The 20163-nt window shown below is 46.8% G+C and overlaps 1 protein-coding gene across 2 annotated transcripts in view; it reads left to right on the plus strand.

Moving 5' to 3' along the window:
- Nucleotides 1-20163, plus strand: part of DPYSL2 (dihydropyrimidinase like 2) — an 86426-nt gene that overhangs the window by 18119 nt on the left and 48144 nt on the right. Inside the window, exon 1 of one of the 2 annotated variants that reach the window (XM_083184788.1) lies at nt 15093-15483. The exons of the other annotated variant lie outside the window; for it this stretch is intronic. Coding sequence (XP_083040914.1) covers nt 15280-15483 — 204 coding nt within the window. The 5' untranslated portion in view covers nt 15093-15279. Of the gene's footprint in view, nt 1-15092; nt 15484-20163 lie in introns of those variants that run through there. 2 annotated transcript variants of the gene reach the window in all.

A 20163-nucleotide genomic window follows, 5' to 3' on the forward strand; every position in this document is an offset into this window, starting at 1 on the left:
AAATAGTACTTATCATGCAATGTAAGTCAGTTACACAATGCAAATTCTGTATTTCACAAACATAGATTGCATAATATTAATAGACATAAGTTATAAACTAAAATGTAGTGGGGCATATTTATCAATTATCAGGTTTTAGGGCCTGATTCTGGTTCACTCACAAAGACAAACTCGTTCTTTAATGGACAAAACCATGGCCCTTATTCTGATTGAGTCGGACGGCTGCGTGTGCGGTCGAACGGCCGATGTTTGGTGTTTGCGCATGTGGAGAGGCGTCTCTGCGCATGTTCGAACGCCTCGCACGTCCTAACACGGCGTGAGTTCCGTGCAGAAAATTATCGGTCAGAACCATCCGAGCAGGGGTGGAGAGGGGCGTGAAGGGATATCTGGGCTCATCACCATATGCGTACGCCCCACGTTTCATCGGCGTTCCCCTGAAAATGCTGGGCGTACGTATGGTAATCCGGCCGTGATGCACGTGTGGGGGGGCGGACAGCTGACATAGCCGGATGCCAACTGCCCGCCCATATCCCTGCTTTCATACGGAAAAAATGTCAGAGTGATCTGGAGCACTCGGGGCTGTCTGACCACTCGGTCCATCATTTGATGGTCGCCGACCATCGGAAAATGGGGGAGGTTCCCACAGATGTGGGAGGTGTTCGCATGAAACATCCACTCGCGGTCTATTCGCTCGGCGTCTTACCGCAGTCGGACGGTGTGAGCGATCCGTACTCGGTGCCTGTCCGAAATATACGCATCCGTCCTATCCATGTGCACTGCAGGTGGGGCAGATGTAACATGTGCAGAGAGTGTTCGATTTGGGTGTTAGTTTGTTTCTGTGCAGGGTAAATACTGACTGCTTTATTTTTACACTGCAATATAGATATCAAACCATACCTAAATCTAACTCTCTCTGCACAAGTTACATCTGCCCCCTGCAGTGCACATGGTTATGTCCATTAAAGAGAGATTTTGCTTTTGCAAGTGAACCAGAATCAGGCCCATAGACTCAGATAATTGTAATCTCTTATTACTACTTTTGGTAACTATAAGAAGTTATATTACTGCCCGAATGTCAGTCAGCCCTTAACTGTCATGTTACAGGCTGTTTGAAAAATGATTGTCAGGAGCCAGTACTTTATCTCCTACCAAAGCTTAGTAAATAGACCACATGGTCTCCAAAAGTGTACGTAGTCAAAAGGTCAACAATAACGTTCATGTCGACAGGCAACATGTTTACATTCCCAGGATGTTGACATTAGGTTTAAATTGTGGGGGTAGTTAGGGTTAGGATACAGGGGTAGGGGAACATTGGCAAGGAACACATTTGCCCAAAAGCTGGAGGACCGCACCTGGAAGATGCTGCTGGAGCTGCAAGGTGAATGTAAGTCACTGCTGGACCACCAGGACAAAATATTGATATTGTAACATGTTGCTGTTTAATCACTGTCTATTTGCTCTATTTCATAGGCGTGCGCAGCACATTTTATTAGGGGGTGCACCGTCAAAGGAGTGTGCATGTGTATGTCTTCCATCATCTATTGGTATTCGCAACAATATAAAAAGTCTCTCAGCCACACCATAATCTGCCTATTTCAGTTTTAATCTTCTAATTACTCTGTGTAACAGTACATGCAAATACAGTCATACACATATATGGATGACACAGGTATGTAGTGATATGACAATGGTCTAGTACAATTTACAATGCAAACACACATAATTGATTGATGGGCGCTTCTTTAAATGGAATACAGTTCAAAAAAGCAAAAGTCTTTGGTTAAGGGTATTGCTAGCGGCAGAGGTGCTCATAAGGGTGGGGCACAGCATTAGGGGGTGCCTGTGCACCCCTAACACTCAATGTGCGCACATCTATGATCTATTTGAAGAATATTATTAGTGGTCAATATAGACATTATGATCATGCTGACGTTCTTTATCAGGACTCCTGTACAATTGCATGCACTCTAATGACCATGCAAGTGCAGGAGGGGGACGACGGACGGGACGTATGCTTCAAATACTCAGTGATAAATAGTCCCTTAAAAGAGCAAAACAGGGGTCTCAGGAGGAGAACCAGCATTCAGCATTTCTAGACCCACCTCAGCTCTGGGCCCAGTAGCAGCCACACCCATGTAGACAGGGCTTAAAGTGGTCATGCAGAGGTGGGGGAACTCATTTCTCGATGCCACCTAATTACCCTCCTTCCCTCTGCCCCATTAGGTAGAGACAGGGCCAGAAGTATGGAATTTGGCATCCCCTATCAAACTAGAATGCTTTTTTTGTGAGAATTACTGTGCAGGGCCAATGTGGAGGTTAAAATGTTCCACCTGACCATTAGAGGTGGTGGAACTCAGTTCCACCCAGTTCCCCCTCACTTTAACCCCTGCATGTAGACTCCACCTTTGCTCTTCATAGTAGAAAAGTAGCATAAAGAGGTGGAGAGAGGTGGTGCATTACCCAGGTCTCTGTCGGTGCCTGGGAGTGCAGGGAGTCTTTGCAGCCATGCACAGTAGAGCACTGGTTCAACAGACCTTCTGTAAAATCATACTTGCCTACCTGACCCTCTCCATGAGGGAGAAAATGCTCTGTTCCTGGACTTCCCTGGTAATGTATGTTTGCCATCACCTGTGGTGAAACACCTTTCTTATCAATTACCTAGCTCACCACAGGTGATGGCAATCATACATTACCAGGGAAGTCCAGGAGCAGAGCATTTTCTCCCGCATGGAGACTGGAGAGGGTCAGGTAGGCAAGTATGGGTAAAATATAATGGCACTGCACCATATAAAAGTGTGGCTTTCTTACATGACCCTCTCAAGCTTGTCTCTAATAGTCTCCCCAGTGCATACAGAACCATGTTGCTAAATTGCAAGCAAGCAAATGAGCTCTAATGGATCATAATTTGATTTAATCCCATTTGTGCTTACTTAACAAACACTAATGAGGGGAAGGCCCTGGCTATCATCTCATAGCAGCACTGGACTGGTCTAATGAAGAAACGAAAAAGAAAATTTGTACGAGCCTTTATCTAGAAATTCCACATCTAGAAAATCACTGTGAAGAGCTTGGCTTAACAATTTAATGCCACTAGGAATACACAGGGCATTATAGGAAATATATTTAAGTATAGCCAAGGCATGGCTCTACAGATTCAGAGCAAAGGGCCTGATTCACTACAGATCGCAAAAGCAAAATCTTTTTTTAATGGGCAAAACATTGTGCACTGCAGGTGGGGCAGATATAACAAGTTCAGAGAGAAATAGATGCGCAGAAAAATTAGATTTGGGTTTCTGTGCAGGGTAAATACTGGCTGCTTTATTTTTACAGTGCAATTTAGATTTCAGTTTGAACACACCACACCCAAATCTAAAGGCTCCCATACAATAGGTAGCTCCCCGGGACAGCTCACACACGATTGGGTGCTTGATTTGCCATTTTTGCATGTGATTTATCGCATACAAAAGTGTTTCCAGGGAAGTTGAATGTTCAAATGAATGTGTAAAAAAGAAAATTTCAATCTATTAAAGAAAAAGATAAGGGCGCCTGTGATATGTGTTGGTTCTCAGAAGCAGCTGCTAGGTATAGGGGTAGTCAATCCCTATGGGTTAGAACAAAGAGAAAATGCAAATATAGCAGCGCTTGCCTACAATGAAAGCATACTACACAACAATGTGGTAATGAAGATTTTATATATAAAAAAAGAACATCTACATAAATATTACAAGAAAGATAATAATAATAACTGATTGATAAACTCACTCCTAGGATTGGATGAAATCGTGAATGTTAACTGCTCATTAAAAAATAAATTGAGGTAAATGCACTTTACCAAAGGGACTAGAATGTAGATCACTGTTCCTGAAATGATGAAGGATTGCAATAACACAGGTCCTCTCTATTTAATACGGTGTCCTGGATTGGTGCGGCTGGAGGAATCTGTGGAGGGTTCACTATGTTTAGGCCCAAGTGACATCACTGGTGACGTGGTGTACCCCAAGAACCGCTGGAGGAGATGTGGTAGGGCAATACAACAGACGATGAAGGAGTCCTCTTTGGGAGGTTCTCACCTAGGGACATCCAAGTGGTAGGGGTAGGAGGGAGAACCACAATAAGTCCCATAGAAAGTTCCACAGTTGGAACAGTGATCAGATTGAAACAAGATGATCTGGCAATTATTTTAAGTCCAAATCCTGGAGTGTGAAACACCTGATGCGTTTCACTACTGGCTGTAGCTTTCCTTTGATAAAGCTACAGCTAGTAGTGAAACGCATCAGGTGTTTCCCACTCCAGGATGTATCGTTGATGGCTCTTATTCTGACCCATCTTATGGTCTGCCCGCCTGACCTCCGATGCGCGGTCCCGTGCGGACAAACACATCTCTCACATTTCCGTCGGAATCAGGTGAAATCAGACAAGTGCAGAGAACGTTTTTTTTTTTTACCAATTTTCATTTGATACATCCTGTCCTGTATGTTACATAGATGTTATGGATATTTTCTGATCCTGTGTTGCTTATGACACCCGACATCTGAAGCTTCTGTTTCTACAGTATGTTACAACGCGCTTCCCATGTGACTACATATTTCATTGGCTCACCTGATTCAGACAAGTGTGCCCATTTAAACTGGACTAAGTACAAATGTTGGTGCCAGACTTTAAGGTTCCTTTTTTAGCACCAGTGCTCCACCCTTCAGTGCTCCCAGTGATTCCTGCATCCCAGACCCGTTTATGTGACTCCTCTATCTTCAGATGTGGTACTCTGCAGTGTATCCCAGGGTTCCAGATTACAGCTTGTTGACTTTTCTTTCTGGATTTCTTTCTGGATTGTTGAATTGGATCTCAATGGGAAGATCTGTTGGCTGTGACGAGTACTTGCAGTGAAGCCTAAATGTCTCTGCAGGGTTCCCTGGTGAATACCAAGGGCTCCATTAGCCTTCACGCTGCCATAGCAAACCTCCAGAGCTTACATTGTAACAATATTATTAGGTTATAGTGCGTACACTCTGTATCATTTTTTTGGACCAATTTAGTTTATTTCGGCCCTTCTGAACAATATTGGTCAAAATATATTTCAGTGTGTATGATTCGAATGACGAATGATGATGTGAGTACCTGCTGGTCGTTCATCAAGGTTGTTCGTCTACTGTGCAGGCAGCTAAATTTGCATATCTTTAAACAAAGCCTATAAACTGTAGCTAGGTCGTTCCTCTTTCTTCTTTTTGTCAACATCTTTCGTTCAGTACACTGGGTTCAAGGGAAATTGGTTATCATTGTCTTTCAGTGCATACATCATCCAGTGTGTATGCACCTTTAGAGTGGTTTGACTTTTGTGACCTGGGATCTACCTTTTGTTCACTTACTTAGCTGTGATCTACCAGAATCCATATGTTGAACCTTAATGCCGAATTCATTACGGTCATAAGGTTGACAGTCATTAGGTCGACACCACTAGGTTGACATGGGACAAGGTCAAAAGGTCATTAGGTCGACACAAGCATTAGGTCGACATGGGCTAGGTCGACAGTCAAAATGTCGACATGGGGTTTTTCACAGTTTTTTGACCTGACATGTGCAGACAGGCGGTATTTCATCCGGTGAACTCAGCTGCCTGCCCACCCCTCCCCCCCCCCCGCATCACGGCCTCATTTACCCTGAGAACGTCCATATGGTAATGGGGCTGCCTGCTGCCCTGGGTGCATGCACCCAGCGATCCCACTATTTGCAGTGGGTGCACGCACCAAGCACATGCACAGAAATGTGCACAGCCTGACCGACGGTCGGGCTGCAAACGTATTCCCATAGTTATATACTCTAAATAAAGGGAATCAAGTATTCATACCCTTCAGCATACTGCATATTTTTTCCTTGTCTCTTAAAGTGCATAGGTTGCTTTTGTATATATTGTGGAATTTCCAAAGTGTTATTTGGAGTTTACTACCTAATAAGTTCCATAACTAACTGCCTAATGCCGGGCACACACTAGGCAACATGCAAACAACATGTTGCTCACGTTTTTCCTTGAACTCCCAAACAATATTGTGCGTACACACTGAGCGATTTTACAAACAGTCAAACGATATACTGGACTCTAAAACATTTTTGGATTTCTGCCTTATCTCAGTACTGGGCTGGAGTGTCAGGAGGGGATAAATAGCCGGTGGCAGTTGAAAAAATTGGGTGGGCATGAGCAGAAGCGGCCGAAGTACCAACCAAGGAGTGCAGAGGGAAATCACAGAGCAGGAATATACATGCATGTGATATACATGCAATATATGTGCAGGATCGATCCTCTGGAGATTGCCAGCACTGCCCGGGAATCAGCATTAGCTATTACAGTGTTCAGCCCGCCCACGACCAATAGGAGTCTTGGTGCCACCAGGCACCCGACGCAATCAGCACTGGTGATCCAATGGGGGGTGCTCCGGGATCCTTCCCTGCACTCCTTGGTCGGTGCTGCAGCCAGTTCTGGGCATGAGCATATAACCTTGGTGGGCAACTGTGTAAACATTGGTGGGCAGCAACATAATTAGGTTGGCAGCAGCAACATTGGCAACAGCACTGTATACAAACCAAAATATTCAGAAACTTGGATGGAAATTCTGGATCCCCTATCATCACTGCTGCCAGTGATCGGCCCAAAAAATGGTGTATGGGAGTGTCCAGGGAGAGACTCTGATGATGTTCACACCAAGCAGGTTGTGAAGACATATTGTTGATCATTGGTAGCGTGTATACTGCATGGTTTGCAGCATTTTAGAAACTGAGATGAATGTAAGTCGACAATGAACGTCACTAGAAGTGCGCATCGCTAGCACACACATTTTAATACTTTGTTGTAATAAATGGTCATTAACTGCAAATTTGATTAAAATTTTGCCTAGTGTGTACCAGGCTCAACTGTTTATTGTATTAAACTGTTAACGATTGAACGCAATAATTCTGCAAGCATGACTAATAAATCCATTTATGCTAGGAGTTACACTATAATAATAATTGTATACTTTCTCCATAAGGATGCAAGGTGCTTAACAGATAGAATGAATGTATTACAGTACAGGAACAATGAAGTACAAAAAAGCTTTTAACAAACAATACTTAAGGAAATTCTTCAGTAGGGTGGGGATATATTTTGAGATAAGTAAAGAGATATAAGTCGGTGTAGTCAGAGTAATGGCTCTGTGTGAATGTAGAAGTATGTATGTAGAAGTATTTTATATTGAATGCGGTAATATACAGTCAACCAACCAGCAGGTGCCCGATGATGCATGCCGCTATTATAATTACATATTACAATGCGAGTCAAGGGGCTAATATTGCGCCCCAGATCACATTGAGATTACTGATAAACGGGCCCATTATACTCCTCGTTCAGCACTCATCTCACATGCAGCCTCCTCCTATGCAGGGCCAGCGCTACCCACTCAGCAGCTCCTGCAAAGCAGGGAGGCGCCATGCTGAAAAGGCGCTGTCTCCCTCCCTGCTCTGCTAAAGCTGCCTCAGCCCTCACTGTCACTGCCTCCTGCACGCTGTCCGCAGCGCCTGTCTGACAGCGGACGGCAGTATGGAGAGGCTGAGCAGCTCCCTGCACCGCGCACACACTGTCCTCTTCCTTCGACCTGCCCCCTCTTCCACACGGACACTTGCGCTGACTCATGTAGCGCGGTCTTCGAATGCCTGGATGACATGTCATGTCCGGATACGCCCCCTACCCACTGCTCCCTGCGCCTGTCAGCTGTCAATCAAATGACGAACAGGCAGCAGCGCCGCCTCCCCTTCCTTCCCTCTTCTCAGTCTGCTGTGCCAGTGCCGCTGCCAGTCCTCATCACTCTGCCCCCTCTATACCTCCCCTCTTCTTCCATCTCCTCCTTCCCTCACCTCCTTTCCCCCTCAGTCACGAGTGCTGCACATACTTTTTGTACTGCTTTACACATTGCATGCATGCCGTGCGATGCGATGCAATCTAGCCCATAACGTATGCGATTCTTGCAGCGTGTATGGGCACCTTTAGTGCCCTACAACATTTTGCGGACACAGCACTGAGATGGTGTATGCAAACATGTACATGCACCCGAGATCCTCCGTAGGATCGCATGTTGCATACACTCCCACAATCGGGCTGCAGCTTGTTGCGATGGCAATGTGAAAGGGCACAAAATGTATGGTTTGCAGGAGGGTGCCGGACACCCTAGCACCGGCCCTGCTCCTATGTGTTACTATCACTAGTACAACGGATGTAAATGAGTTTGAAAATGGAAACTGTCATTTACAATTACCGATTGTGATGTGTTCATGAGCATTATTGCAAGGCTATGTTTTTCCATAGGATGTTGTACAGGGGATCCCGACAGTCATTAGCCCGACTGGCCGGACCCAGACAGCATGGTGTGCGTAACTAAGCCCCTTGCGGGCTCGCTGCGCTTGCCACCTGTTCTATTCTCCCTCTATGGGGGTCGTGGACCCCCACAAGGGAAAATAGCAGGCGGCCGTCGTCTGATGGAATTCCCGGCGATATAAACGATATTTCAGGGGCTCACTCAGATTTCAATGACTACTCCTGTTGTGGCATAGAGTGGAGTCATATACTGTAGCTATTTAATAAGCTCTGACAAGCTTCTACTATCCGAGTATGTCTTTAGGGTAAACGGGTCAACACACATTGGGTTGACCACTGAAGGTCGACACCTGAAATAAGTCGACATGATTGGAAGGTCGACAGTGTCTAGGTCCACAGTCAAAAGGTGAACATGGGTTTTTTCCTTTGTTTTTGAGACAAATAGCTGCAGGCCGGACATTCCTCCCCTCGGTTCTAGGTAGTCCAGGACAGAACCATAAGTACAGGGACAGCCGTCACTACACTGTACACTCTATGGGGCCTATTTCTCTTTTTGTGGGATATCCCCTAAAAACACCAGGAAAAAGGTGCAGTACCTAGCCAAAGTAAAGTGATCATGGAGGCTCAATACATTCAAGATATACTGTACATGCTACTTTGTCTTATCCAAGTCGCTATCCTGGCAAAAGACTAATGGTGTAGCCCTGATAATTGCAATTTGTCACAACAACCAGCAAAGTAGTCCAATTACAGCATAAGCCTAGTAAAAATGCTGTTAATAAATACATGCCAACAGTATTTGCCATAGCCATGCCTGGGGGAGCTGTGCTGTGCATGTTGAAGTTTGGTTGGCCTTTTTAGCAATTGGAAGAAGCATTGTGGTTTGGGAGTGTTGATAGTGGGCAGCCATACTGATGGAGGAGAAAGCAGACATGGGATCATGGCGCAAGAGGTGCTGGTGAGGTGACAGGGTACGGTGCATCTTGTTGCCCAGGGTCCATTTTAGTCTTAAACCTCAACTGTATAATAGAAGTATATTGGGTACTTATGTAGTATCTGGGCACCCGATTTTAAGATCGGGTCGGAAAATCGCATCGAAATTGCATGTGAGATCGCATGCAATCCGATGCGTTTTTTCATAGGATTCAATGTTAACAAGGTCCTGTTCATTTCCCTACTATCCAAGTGGGCATAGAGTTGATCTTATATAGTGTGGCGAGCGCAGCGAGCCACCATGCCCGAAGTGTGGCGAGCGGCCGCGGATTATTTCAAATGTTTTCCGCGTCCGCTCGCCACGCTTCGGGCTCGGTGGCCCGCTGCGCTCGCCACGCTATATAAAATCAACTCTATACCCACTTGCATAGTGGGGAAATGAACAGGACTTTGTTAACATTGAATCCTATGAAAAAAATCGCATCGGATTGCATGCGATCTCGCATGCAATTTCGATGCGATTTTGCCGAAAAATCGCGTCGAATTGCAACTGATTGTATGCCTTAAGGTAAGGCATACAATCACAAAATCGGGGGCCCAGATACTACAAAAGTACCGTATATTGTAACTGCAGGTTTATTAATACAAAGTGCAGGATACCAGACTGCATCACTGACACGTTCTATATGCAAATGTATACTTCCCAGCACAGTCATACAGTATATCCCAGTACAGTCCACAGGACCGCACTCACAAGGGGTATGGGTCACTGTCCATTTGCAAGCCCGTATGTGTTCGCATGGGGGCAATGTTTTTGAATGCGCAGGGTGCGTGCGCCCATGACAAACAACTGCCCACCCACTTCCCCCCGAGCATCTACGCATATGTAAGATTGCTCAGAGCAACCTTACATGTGCGTGCACCTTCCACATCTCTCGATGGTCGGCGACCATCGAAAGATGTGGGAGGCTCCCAGTGGAATGCGAATGGATTTTTATGTGAAACATCCATTTGCACGCTGTGAGAAGGAACATGCCTTGCGAATGACGGGCCGTAGATTGCGATGTCAACATTGGGTTGACATGCATTGGGTCGACCACTGAAGGTCAACAGGTCTTAGGTCGACACCTGAAATAGGTCAACATGGCTAAGGTCGACAGGGTTGTAAGGTCGATAAGAGCATTAGGTAGACAATGGGAAGGTCGACATGAGATTTTCGTGTTCTTTAGTTCCAAATGTCGACATGAACACCAGCAAAGTGTACCGCGTCCCCTCACTGCGCTCGCCATGCTTTGGGCACACTATTTTATTCTCCCACCACGCCGTATTGGATGTTAGGGCATGAAATGCCGCCTGTCGGCACATCGGCTCAAAAAGACATGAAAAACTCATGTCCACCTTCCCATTGTCAACCTGATGCTAGTGTAGGCCTAAGCCGTGTTGACTTACTTCAGGTGTCAACCTGAGCCTTGTTGACCCGATGTATGTCGACATAAATAGGGTTGACAATCGCTGTATTAGCCCCGGAGTATGGATGTGCATTGTTTATACACCATTCAGACACATGGAGATTCCTAAGGCCTGGGCTCGGGCAAATTACCTGGGTCTCGTGTATGTAAGAAAGTAACCAACCTGGGTTCTTCCTGGGACCTACTTCCCTGGTAGATAAAATGGCTCAATTCTTAATGGTGAGACCTGGGTATATACTCCTGAGTAGCACTAAAGCTGTGTACACACTGGGGCGATAGGGGCTGAAATCGCTGGAAATATGGCGACCATATTGCCAGTGATGGGAGTGTGCCCCGGCGATAAATTGCCGGGTGCGCGCTCCCGTTTTCAGCCCCCTTCTAATTGCTGGTCGCCGGAGCTTGCTGATTACCTCTGCGACACCGCCCGGTAGAGGTTCCCTTTCATCAGCGACCATCTCTGGTCGCTGATGAAAAGGAGAAACTGAGCAATATATCTCCCCCTTTCACATAGAAACTGAAATTCCCAGGTGAAGCAGTTTTACCCAGGAATTTCATGAAATACTTGGCTCCTTTTTCTGTGTGAAAGGTTCAATCCGGATCTTAAACTCTGGGTCTCCGACCCTGTAAATCACCAGGGTCGAAGACCCAGAGTTTAGGATCCGGGATGACCCTTTCACAACGGCGAAAAACCTGTGTAATTGAGTGAATTTCCGGGTCTAAATTTTAGACCCTTGAGATTTGCTCTTCTGTGTGAAGGGGGTCTAACAGCATGCGGCCGAATAACCCGGCGCTTCAAGTGCCGGGTAATTGTCAGGTTATTTGACCGTGGCTGTCTGCAAGCTGTAAAATTGTTTTTTGGGTTTGGTGGAGGGAGCGGGGCTGCCTGAAGGGGGTGTGGCTACCTGGGGAGGCGGGCATACAGCTGCAGTTCATACAATGGGCGGTATTCAATGATGATTTTGGCGATGTGCATCGAATCCTGTTTAGGATTCGCTGCATATTCGCCACTGGTTGCCGCGTTCCGGAGCCTCGCCGGCTCCAGTATTCAACGAGTCAGGGGCTTGCTGCCCCTGACCGGCGAATTTTAACTCCTGCGGCGATGCCGCAGGGAGCCTGAGGACGGTGGCAGGCAGGGAAATGGAAGTCTCCCTGCCTGCCCCAGAACGTTTGTGGAGGGAAGGTGGGCTCCCCGGGTGCCAGGCAGCACAGGCTGCCCCCCTGGGGGTGCCAGCAGGGGACCGGGTATATTCACTACACCCGATCATGCATATGTAATGATCGGGTGAAGTGAATATATGAATATCTAATGAGCGGCTTGGCTCCGGCCCCCTGCTGGCTGGTCTGTGTAAAAAAAATATATATATATATTTTTTAAAATTAAATATATATTCATGTGCTTACAGCACATGAATAAAAATAGCATGCCCCTCCTCAGAATAAAATTCCAGATTTTTTTACACCAAATGTAAAAAACAAAACACTTTATTTTAAAAGTTCACATTTCACTTCACCATAAAAAGATAGCGATTGCTACTCGGTGAATCATGGCGAAAAAAACCTTGAAATGTATTCGCCATCTGGTCATTGAATAGGGTGATTCACCGTTTTAGTCAAAAATTCGCCTTACAGCACAAAATCGCCATAAAAACCTGGAGAATCAGCCTCATTGAATACCGCCCAATGTGTAGTCAAAGCAGCCAACGCAACCCAGAAAGAGATGTTGCTCATTGTGATGAGGTCTGGTTACAGTGTATGACATGTGTTTACATGACTGTGATGTGCTTGTATATCGATGGAAAGGTTAACGATCTCACTTGCGCTTCAAATGGTCCAGAAACGGTTGATGAAATAATTTCCTATTATTTTCAATGAAAATGGGCCTGATCGCAGGACAAATTTGTTCTCAAAATGGGCAAAACCATGTGCACTGCAGGTGGGGCTAATGTAGCATGTGCGGAGTGTAAAGCTGGATACACACCTACAGATATGTCTGTCCAATCTGTCTGCTGGGAACAAAATTCTGGTAATATATGGGAGCAAATAAAAAAACAAATCCCAAATGCTGGAAAATGCACAAAATGATTGTTTGGATAAATTTGTTAAATCACATAGATTTAGCCAATGCGTATTAATGACCATTGTCTGTTTCCCAGTGTATGGGAGCAAATGCTCAAGTCTCATATACTCCCATATATAACTCTTTAGGTGTGTACTAAGCTTTAGATTTGTCCTGCAATCAAGTCTGAATTAGGCCCAATGTCCAGACATGTAAGCAAAGAACATACACCAAAACAACCATGTACAATGCAATACAAGTGACATTGTTACTCTTTCGTTCCATATTGCCTAATTTATATAAGTTTTGTCGACTTCTTCTTGGTAGGATCTCTGCTGCTTTGGAAGGCAGTGCCTCAGTATGACATCATAGTTGCCTACTCTTCCAGAATCGCAGGCACTTTCCCAAAAATTGTATGGTGCACCAATAAGGATAATGCAACTTACGCTGCATCACGTTATGGTGGCCCTGCCCCCTACCTCACAGTGCCTGTAATCTTGGCATTGTGTGTCGGAGGCATGTCCGCTATGATGACATTTGTGGACACTCCCCCCTGCCACAACCCAGCATCACCCCTCCTCCACCAGGCCCCTATATGTCGCACCCCTCCCTCTGCCACCATGCCAAGATGGCTGTCCCCATTGGGAAGTATGATATGTATGTGTGTGTGTGTATGAGTGTCACGTTTATGCATAAGACATACTGTATATGTGTGTGTAAGACATGTGTGATATGTGTGTGTATATGTGTGACGTGTGTGTATATATATGACATGTATGAATGTGACATGAGAGCAGTTCGGCAGATTAGGCCTATGGGCGAGATGTACTAAAGGAAAAATGCAGTAAAACCCCCGTTTTACCGCATTTTCCTATGTACTATTACCCGACCGCCACGTCACCGCAGTGTAGGGTATCGCCACCTTTGGGTGGCGATACCCTATAGAAGCCTATGGGCTTCTTTTCGCCGCCCCCGCCGAAAAACCCGCCGACCCCCCTCTCCCCCTCCCTCTCTTACCTGGTCCAGGTACTCCTGGACCCGGAAGGTAACACCTTCCTCCCCCTAGTGACGCAGCCAGACGTACTTCCGGCTGCAGGGGGGAGGAGGAGGCGCCGGGGACAGCTTGCTTAGCTGTCCCCGGCGTGAGGGATGCAGGAGGGGGCAGAGAGGTGACGGAGACCTCCCGCACACCACATTCCAGGTATCGCAGGGGGCCTCCGTCACCGCATCGCGATGCCAGCCGCATATGTTAGTACATATGCGGCGGCATCGCGGCGGGGGGGCCGCAATGTATTTTAATACATCCCGCCCTTAGTCTGAAAAGGGATGACCAGGGATTTATATTAATCGCATATGGACTAACATATGCGATTAGTAACGCAAAGGACAACTCTTTTGATGCAGCTCCATTCCTGGACTTCCGGGTCTAAAACACGGGAGTCTCTCCACGCATGCCCTGCCACGGGGCATGCTGGGAGGGATCCGTGATGGATCCCTCACTCATCGCAGTGGAAAGACGCAGGGTATAGCCAGCAAAAGTTGGTGATTCCCTCCGAAGCGCTGTCCCCCGACAGATGGTCTTTAGAGTATACAAAAATACGGTAAAAACCCCAATAATGGGATTTTTACCGCATTTTCGGTTTAGAGCATCCCACTCCTAGGGTGAAATGGGATCTCAAGCAAAAACCTTTAACAGGTGAGAAACTGGGTGTGAGCAGAGAAATTCCTGGGTCGTATTTCTGAAAAGGGTATTACTGACAGCTGGCAATGATTGCACTGCAGCATCACCAGACGGCACTCACATCTTGGATTGCACTAAAGCATCACCAGAGGGCACTCACTTCCTGGATTGCAGTACAGCATCACCAGACAGCACTCACTTCCTGGATTGCAGTACAGCATCACCAGGTGGCACTCACTTCCTGGACAGAGCAGTACAGCATCACCAGACAGCAGTCGCTCCCTGGATTATGCTGCAGCATCACCAGACTTTCCTTCCCTATATCCATCCATGGGCAGCACTCACTCTACAGAGTGCCCTGCTCATTCACTGTATTGAGCTGCAGCATCACTAGGCGGCACTCATTCCCCTTATTGCGCTGCAGCATCACCAGGTGGCACTCACTCCCTGGATAGCGCTGCAGCATCACTGGGTGGCACAGCACTCGTTCACTGGATTGCGTTGCAGCATCACCAAGCACTCAATAGATTGTGCTGCAGCATCACCAAGCGACACCCACTCCATGGATAGCGCTGAAGCATCACCAGGCAGTACTCACTCCGTGCATTCCGCTGCAGAATCACCAATTAACACTCTGGATTGCAGCGCATCCATGACCAGGGCTCCCCTGCATTGCAGTCGTTGCATCCTTTTTAACGGCCCCGCCCTCCGTCCGGTATCCTCATTAGCATAGCGGCCGACACCGCAGCCAATCACAGTGGCCGGGAGCTGTTGCCTCCGATGAGGACAGGGAGTGGCGCTGCGCATGCGCACTGCTGCTTGCTGCAAGTCCTTTATTGCAGCCCGGGCATTGATAGGAAGATTGGGGGTAGCATCGCATCCTCCTCCTCCTCCTCTGCACCCTCCGTCCTCAGCACACTGCCCCGCGTCCGCCAGCCCCCCGCCCTGCTCCGAGGGGAGAGCCGCAAACATGTCCTACCAGGGCAAGAAGAACATTCCTCGCATCACGGTGAGTGGGAGCTCAGTGATTGGCATCGTGTCTGCTGCAGACAGCAGCCTGTCTGTATGCATGGCCATCTGTGCGTGCCAGGGCATCGCTGTGTCACTGTGTGTACAGGCTGGCATGGTGGAGGATGCTGTGTGTGTGTGTATACAGTGCCAGGGTGGAGGATGCTGTGTGTATGTGTGCATACAGTGCCAGGGTGGAGGATGCTGTGTGTGTGTTCGTGGGGCCAGTGTGGATGATGCTGTGTGTGGAGGATGCTATGCGTGTGTGTGTGTGTGTGTGTACATGGTGCTAATGGGGATGATGCTGTGTGTGTGTAGTGTACTTTTTGCCTATGTGGATGATGCTGTGTGTGTGTGTGTACATGGTGCCTGTGTGGAGGATGCTGTTGTGTGTGTGTGTGTGTGTGTGTGTGTGTGTGTGTCTACATAGTGCATAGATGGAGGAAGCTGTGTGTGTGCTCGGTGCCAGGCAGGGTAGAGAATGGTGTGTCTGTACATGGTGCTGTGTACATGGTGCCAGGGTAGAGGATGGTGTGCGTGTGTTTATGCTCTGTATGTACATGATGCCAGGGTGGAGGATGCTGTGTGTGCATGATGCCAGGGTGGATGATGCTGTGTATGTGTGTGTGTGTATGTACATGGTGCTAATGTGGAAGATTCTCTGGGTGTGTGTGTACATGATGCCAGGGTTGATGATGCTATGTGTGTGTCTGTATATACATGGTGCTAGTGTGTAAGATGCTCTGGGTGTGTGTATATGGTGAAATGGTGGAGGATGGCGTGTGTGTGTGTGTGTATGTATGTATGTATGTATGTATGTATGTATGTATGTATGTATGTATGTATATATATATATATATATATATATATATATATATATATATATATAACATGATGCCAGGGTGGAGGATGCTGTGTGTGTGTACATGATGCCAGGGTGGAGGATTTTGTGTGTGTGTGTGTGTTTATATATACATGATGCCATGGTCCGGGATGCTGTGTGTGTGTGTACATGATGCCAGGGTGCAGGATGCTGTATGGATGGATGTGTGTGTGTTTGTGTGTGTGTGTGTGTGTGTGTGTAGTCTCGTAAATTATGACTTTGTTGATATATGTGCAAAGTAGGTAGTATGGCTCATGATGTTGGCAAGAGGCAGCTTGTTATGTTTAGAACTGTATCTGGGGTTGCCCATTGTACCATACCACCCAGTGTATTTAACTGTGTCCAGCCTGCAATGTATAATCTGCCAGATACTCCTTGGTTTTATCAAGATTGCAGAAGTACATTTATAATATTACAGAATGCAAGGCGTGTTTAGTAAATTGTTTAGGGTTTGTGACCTGTATTTGGAAAAATATTAGGTACCGGGCAAGTAATTCACCAAAACACTGGGTCCTGTGCAATCAGATAGTATTTTATTGGTTTATTAATAGAACTGCCTGCGCCTTGTGTAAGTGCTTCGAGAAACTGTACACATTGTAGCTGCAGCATCTATAACCTAAGTCGTAATGAGTCAGTGTGGATGGTGGTTACATAACAACATAGATGGGTCTGTTGTGAGTAACATCCAGCCTCATACAGTATATTTCCACGATAGAATTGCACAGGATTTCTTTCATAATTTGTGTGTGTGTGTTTTATTCTTTATCAAGAACACTAAGTAGGCGTGCAGCTATATTGGTTTTCTGTGGACTGTAGTGGGGTTTCTGGCTAATAGTGAATAGATAAGGCTATTGTACAGGAGGGAACAGCATTCTGACAAAGGATGAGTGTCACAGATATACTGCCTAAATGAATACATAATGCTGATTATTGATGCTTTCTGCTTTGCCCACACACATATACATTACTCTGCCTGTTGTAACAGGTACTCAGTGCTCTGTCCATAACAGTTAGGCACTGTTCTGTCTGTCACAGGTTCTTGCTGCTCTGTTACACATGCTACCTGCTCTGCCCATAACAGATGCTCCAGTGCTCTGCCTGCTACAGGTGTCCTGCATGTCACTGGTGCTCACTGCTCTGCCTGCTACAGGTGTCCTGCGTGTCACTGGTGCTCACTGCTCTGCCTGCTACAGGTGTCCTGCGTGTCACTGGTGCTCACTGCTCTGCCTGCTACAGGTGTCCTGCGTGTCACTGGTGCTCACTGCTCTGCCTGCTACAGGTGTCCTGCGTGTCACTGGTGCTCACTGCTCTGCCTGCTACAGGTGTCCTGCATGTCACTGGTGCTCACTGTTCTGCCTGCTACAGGTGTCCTGCTTGTCACTGGTGCTCACTGTTCTGCCTGCTACAGGTGTTGTGCCTGTCACAGGTTCTCACTGCTCTGTTACACATGCTCCTTGCTCTGCCCATAACAAATGCTCTGCCTGCTACAGGTATTCTGTCGGTACTTGTGTATTATGTGGGCGCCCGATTTTTTTCATTGCATGCCACTACTTAAGGCATGCAATGCAATTTTTCATTGTAAAGACCCGATTTTTAATTGTATAGTCAACCATGGGTGATTTCATACCTCCACTATCAAACTACGCATGGAGTTAATTTTATATAGTGTGGCGAGTGCAGCGAGCCACTGAGCCCGAAGCGTGGCGAGCGGACCCAGATTACTTTACATGTATTCTGCGTCCCCTCGCGGGGCTCGCCACGCTTCCGGCTCGGTGGCTCGCTGCGCTCGCCACACTATATAAAATCAACTCCATGCATAGTTGGATAGTGGGGTTTGAAATCACCCATGGGTGACTATACAATTAAAAATCGGGTCTTTACAATGAAAAATGGCATTGCATGAATTGTATGCCACTATATTGCATGCGATGCAATACAATTAAAAAATCGGGCGCCCAGATATTACACAAGTACCATTCTGTCTGTCACAGGTTCTCACTGCTCTGTAACACATGCTCCCTGTCCTGCCCATAACAGGTGCTCCAGTGCTCTGCCTGCTACAGGTGTTGTCACTGGTGCTCACTGTCCTGCCTGCTACAGATGTTCTGCATGTCGCTGGTGCTCACTGCTCTGCCTGCTACAGATGTTCTGCATGTCGCTGGTGCTCACTGCTCTGTCTGCTACAGATGTTCTGCATGTCACTGATGCTCACTGTCCTGCCTGCTACAGATGTTCTGCATGTCACTGATGCTCACTGTCCTGCCTGCTACAGATGTTTTGCATCTCACTGGGACTCACTGTTCTGTCTGCTACAGGTGTTCTGCATGTCACTGGTGCTCACTGTCCTGCCTGCTACAGGTGTTCTGCATGTCACTGGTGCTCACTGTCCTGCCTGCTACAGGTGTTCTGCATGTCACTGGTGCTCACTGTCCTGCCTGCTACAGGTGTTCTGCATCTCACTGGTGCTCACTGTCCTGCCTGCTACGGGTGTTCTGCATGTCACTGGTGCTCACTGTCCTGCCTGCTACAGATGTTCTGCATGTCACTGGTGCTCACTGTCCTGCCTGCTACAGGTGTTCTGCATGTCACTGGGGCTCACTGTTCTGTCTGCTACAGGTGTTCTGCATGTCACTGGTGCTCACTGCTCTGTTACACATGCTCTGCCCATATCAAATGCTCTGCATGCTGCAGGTGTTCTGATTGTCACAGGTGCTCACTGCTGTCCTTATCACACGCCTGTCACATATTCTCAGCGTCAGAGATACTGATTGCTCTACTTGCTTATGCTCGCCGCATCAGACCAACTTTCCTCCAACCATCCAAGTAGTTGGTTGGTTGGACTGAAAATCTGGTACTGTATGGGGGCAAATGCCAATAAGCAATTTGCTCACAAACTCAGGAGAATGGACAAAAACATTCAGTGAAATTGTTTAAATCAAATATTTCCAACTACAGTATATTGTCTGAGTGACAGTTGTTGTCCATTTTCATATTTGGGAAACAAATGACTCAATTACAAATTACATTTGCTCCTATCCAGTACCGGGTTTTTATTCCATCCAACCAACTAGTGGGAGTGTATGGAGTAAAATTGGTCTGATGTGTGGCCACCATTAGGGATGTACCAAGCCTTGGAGATATATAGGCATGTATTCAATGCCGGTGCGAGCGGCCGGCGAGGGGGTTAAACTGCGAGGATCGCAGAAAACCAGTGATCCTTGACCCGCGGCTAGTGCAGCAAACTCGCTGTAATTAGCCTCGATTCTCACAGCTTTTGGAGGCACATACACCAATTCTCCCTCGCTCAAAAAAACGGAGCGAGGGGGAATTTGCGTATGAGGGGGGTCAGTTGAATACTGACAGGGTGAGCGGTGACTGCGAGCAAAAAGTCCTGCTCGCAGTCACCGCTCGCCCACGGCATTGAATATATGCCATAGAGTACTTTCCCAAAGCAAACAATCACCGTTTCAAATACTGTATGGGAGATTGAAGCTTCTGAGAGTGAGACATTGTGGAGAAATAAAGCCAGGTTACATGCTGTGTTTAAAAAATTAAAGGAGCTGATTGCTTGGTACTTTATCTCTCTCTTTCTGCATGCCTGTCAGATACATTTTACGCATTACCTGTCACAGGAACTCTCCTTGTTATGTGTTTGTCTCATAACTTCACTGTTCTTCCTGGGGCAGATGTACTAAGCCTTGGCGTGTAATTAGCAGAAGAGAGATAAAGTACCAACCAATCGGCTCCTAACTTTTAAAAACAGAATGTGACATAACAGCAGCTAATTGGCCAGTACTT

Source organism: Crinia signifera, chromosome 4 (assembly GCF_055691185.1).
Source record: "Crinia signifera chromosome 4, ASM5569118v1, whole genome shotgun sequence".
In the NCBI taxonomy this organism is placed as follows: domain Eukaryota; kingdom Metazoa; phylum Chordata; class Amphibia; order Anura; family Myobatrachidae; genus Crinia; species Crinia signifera.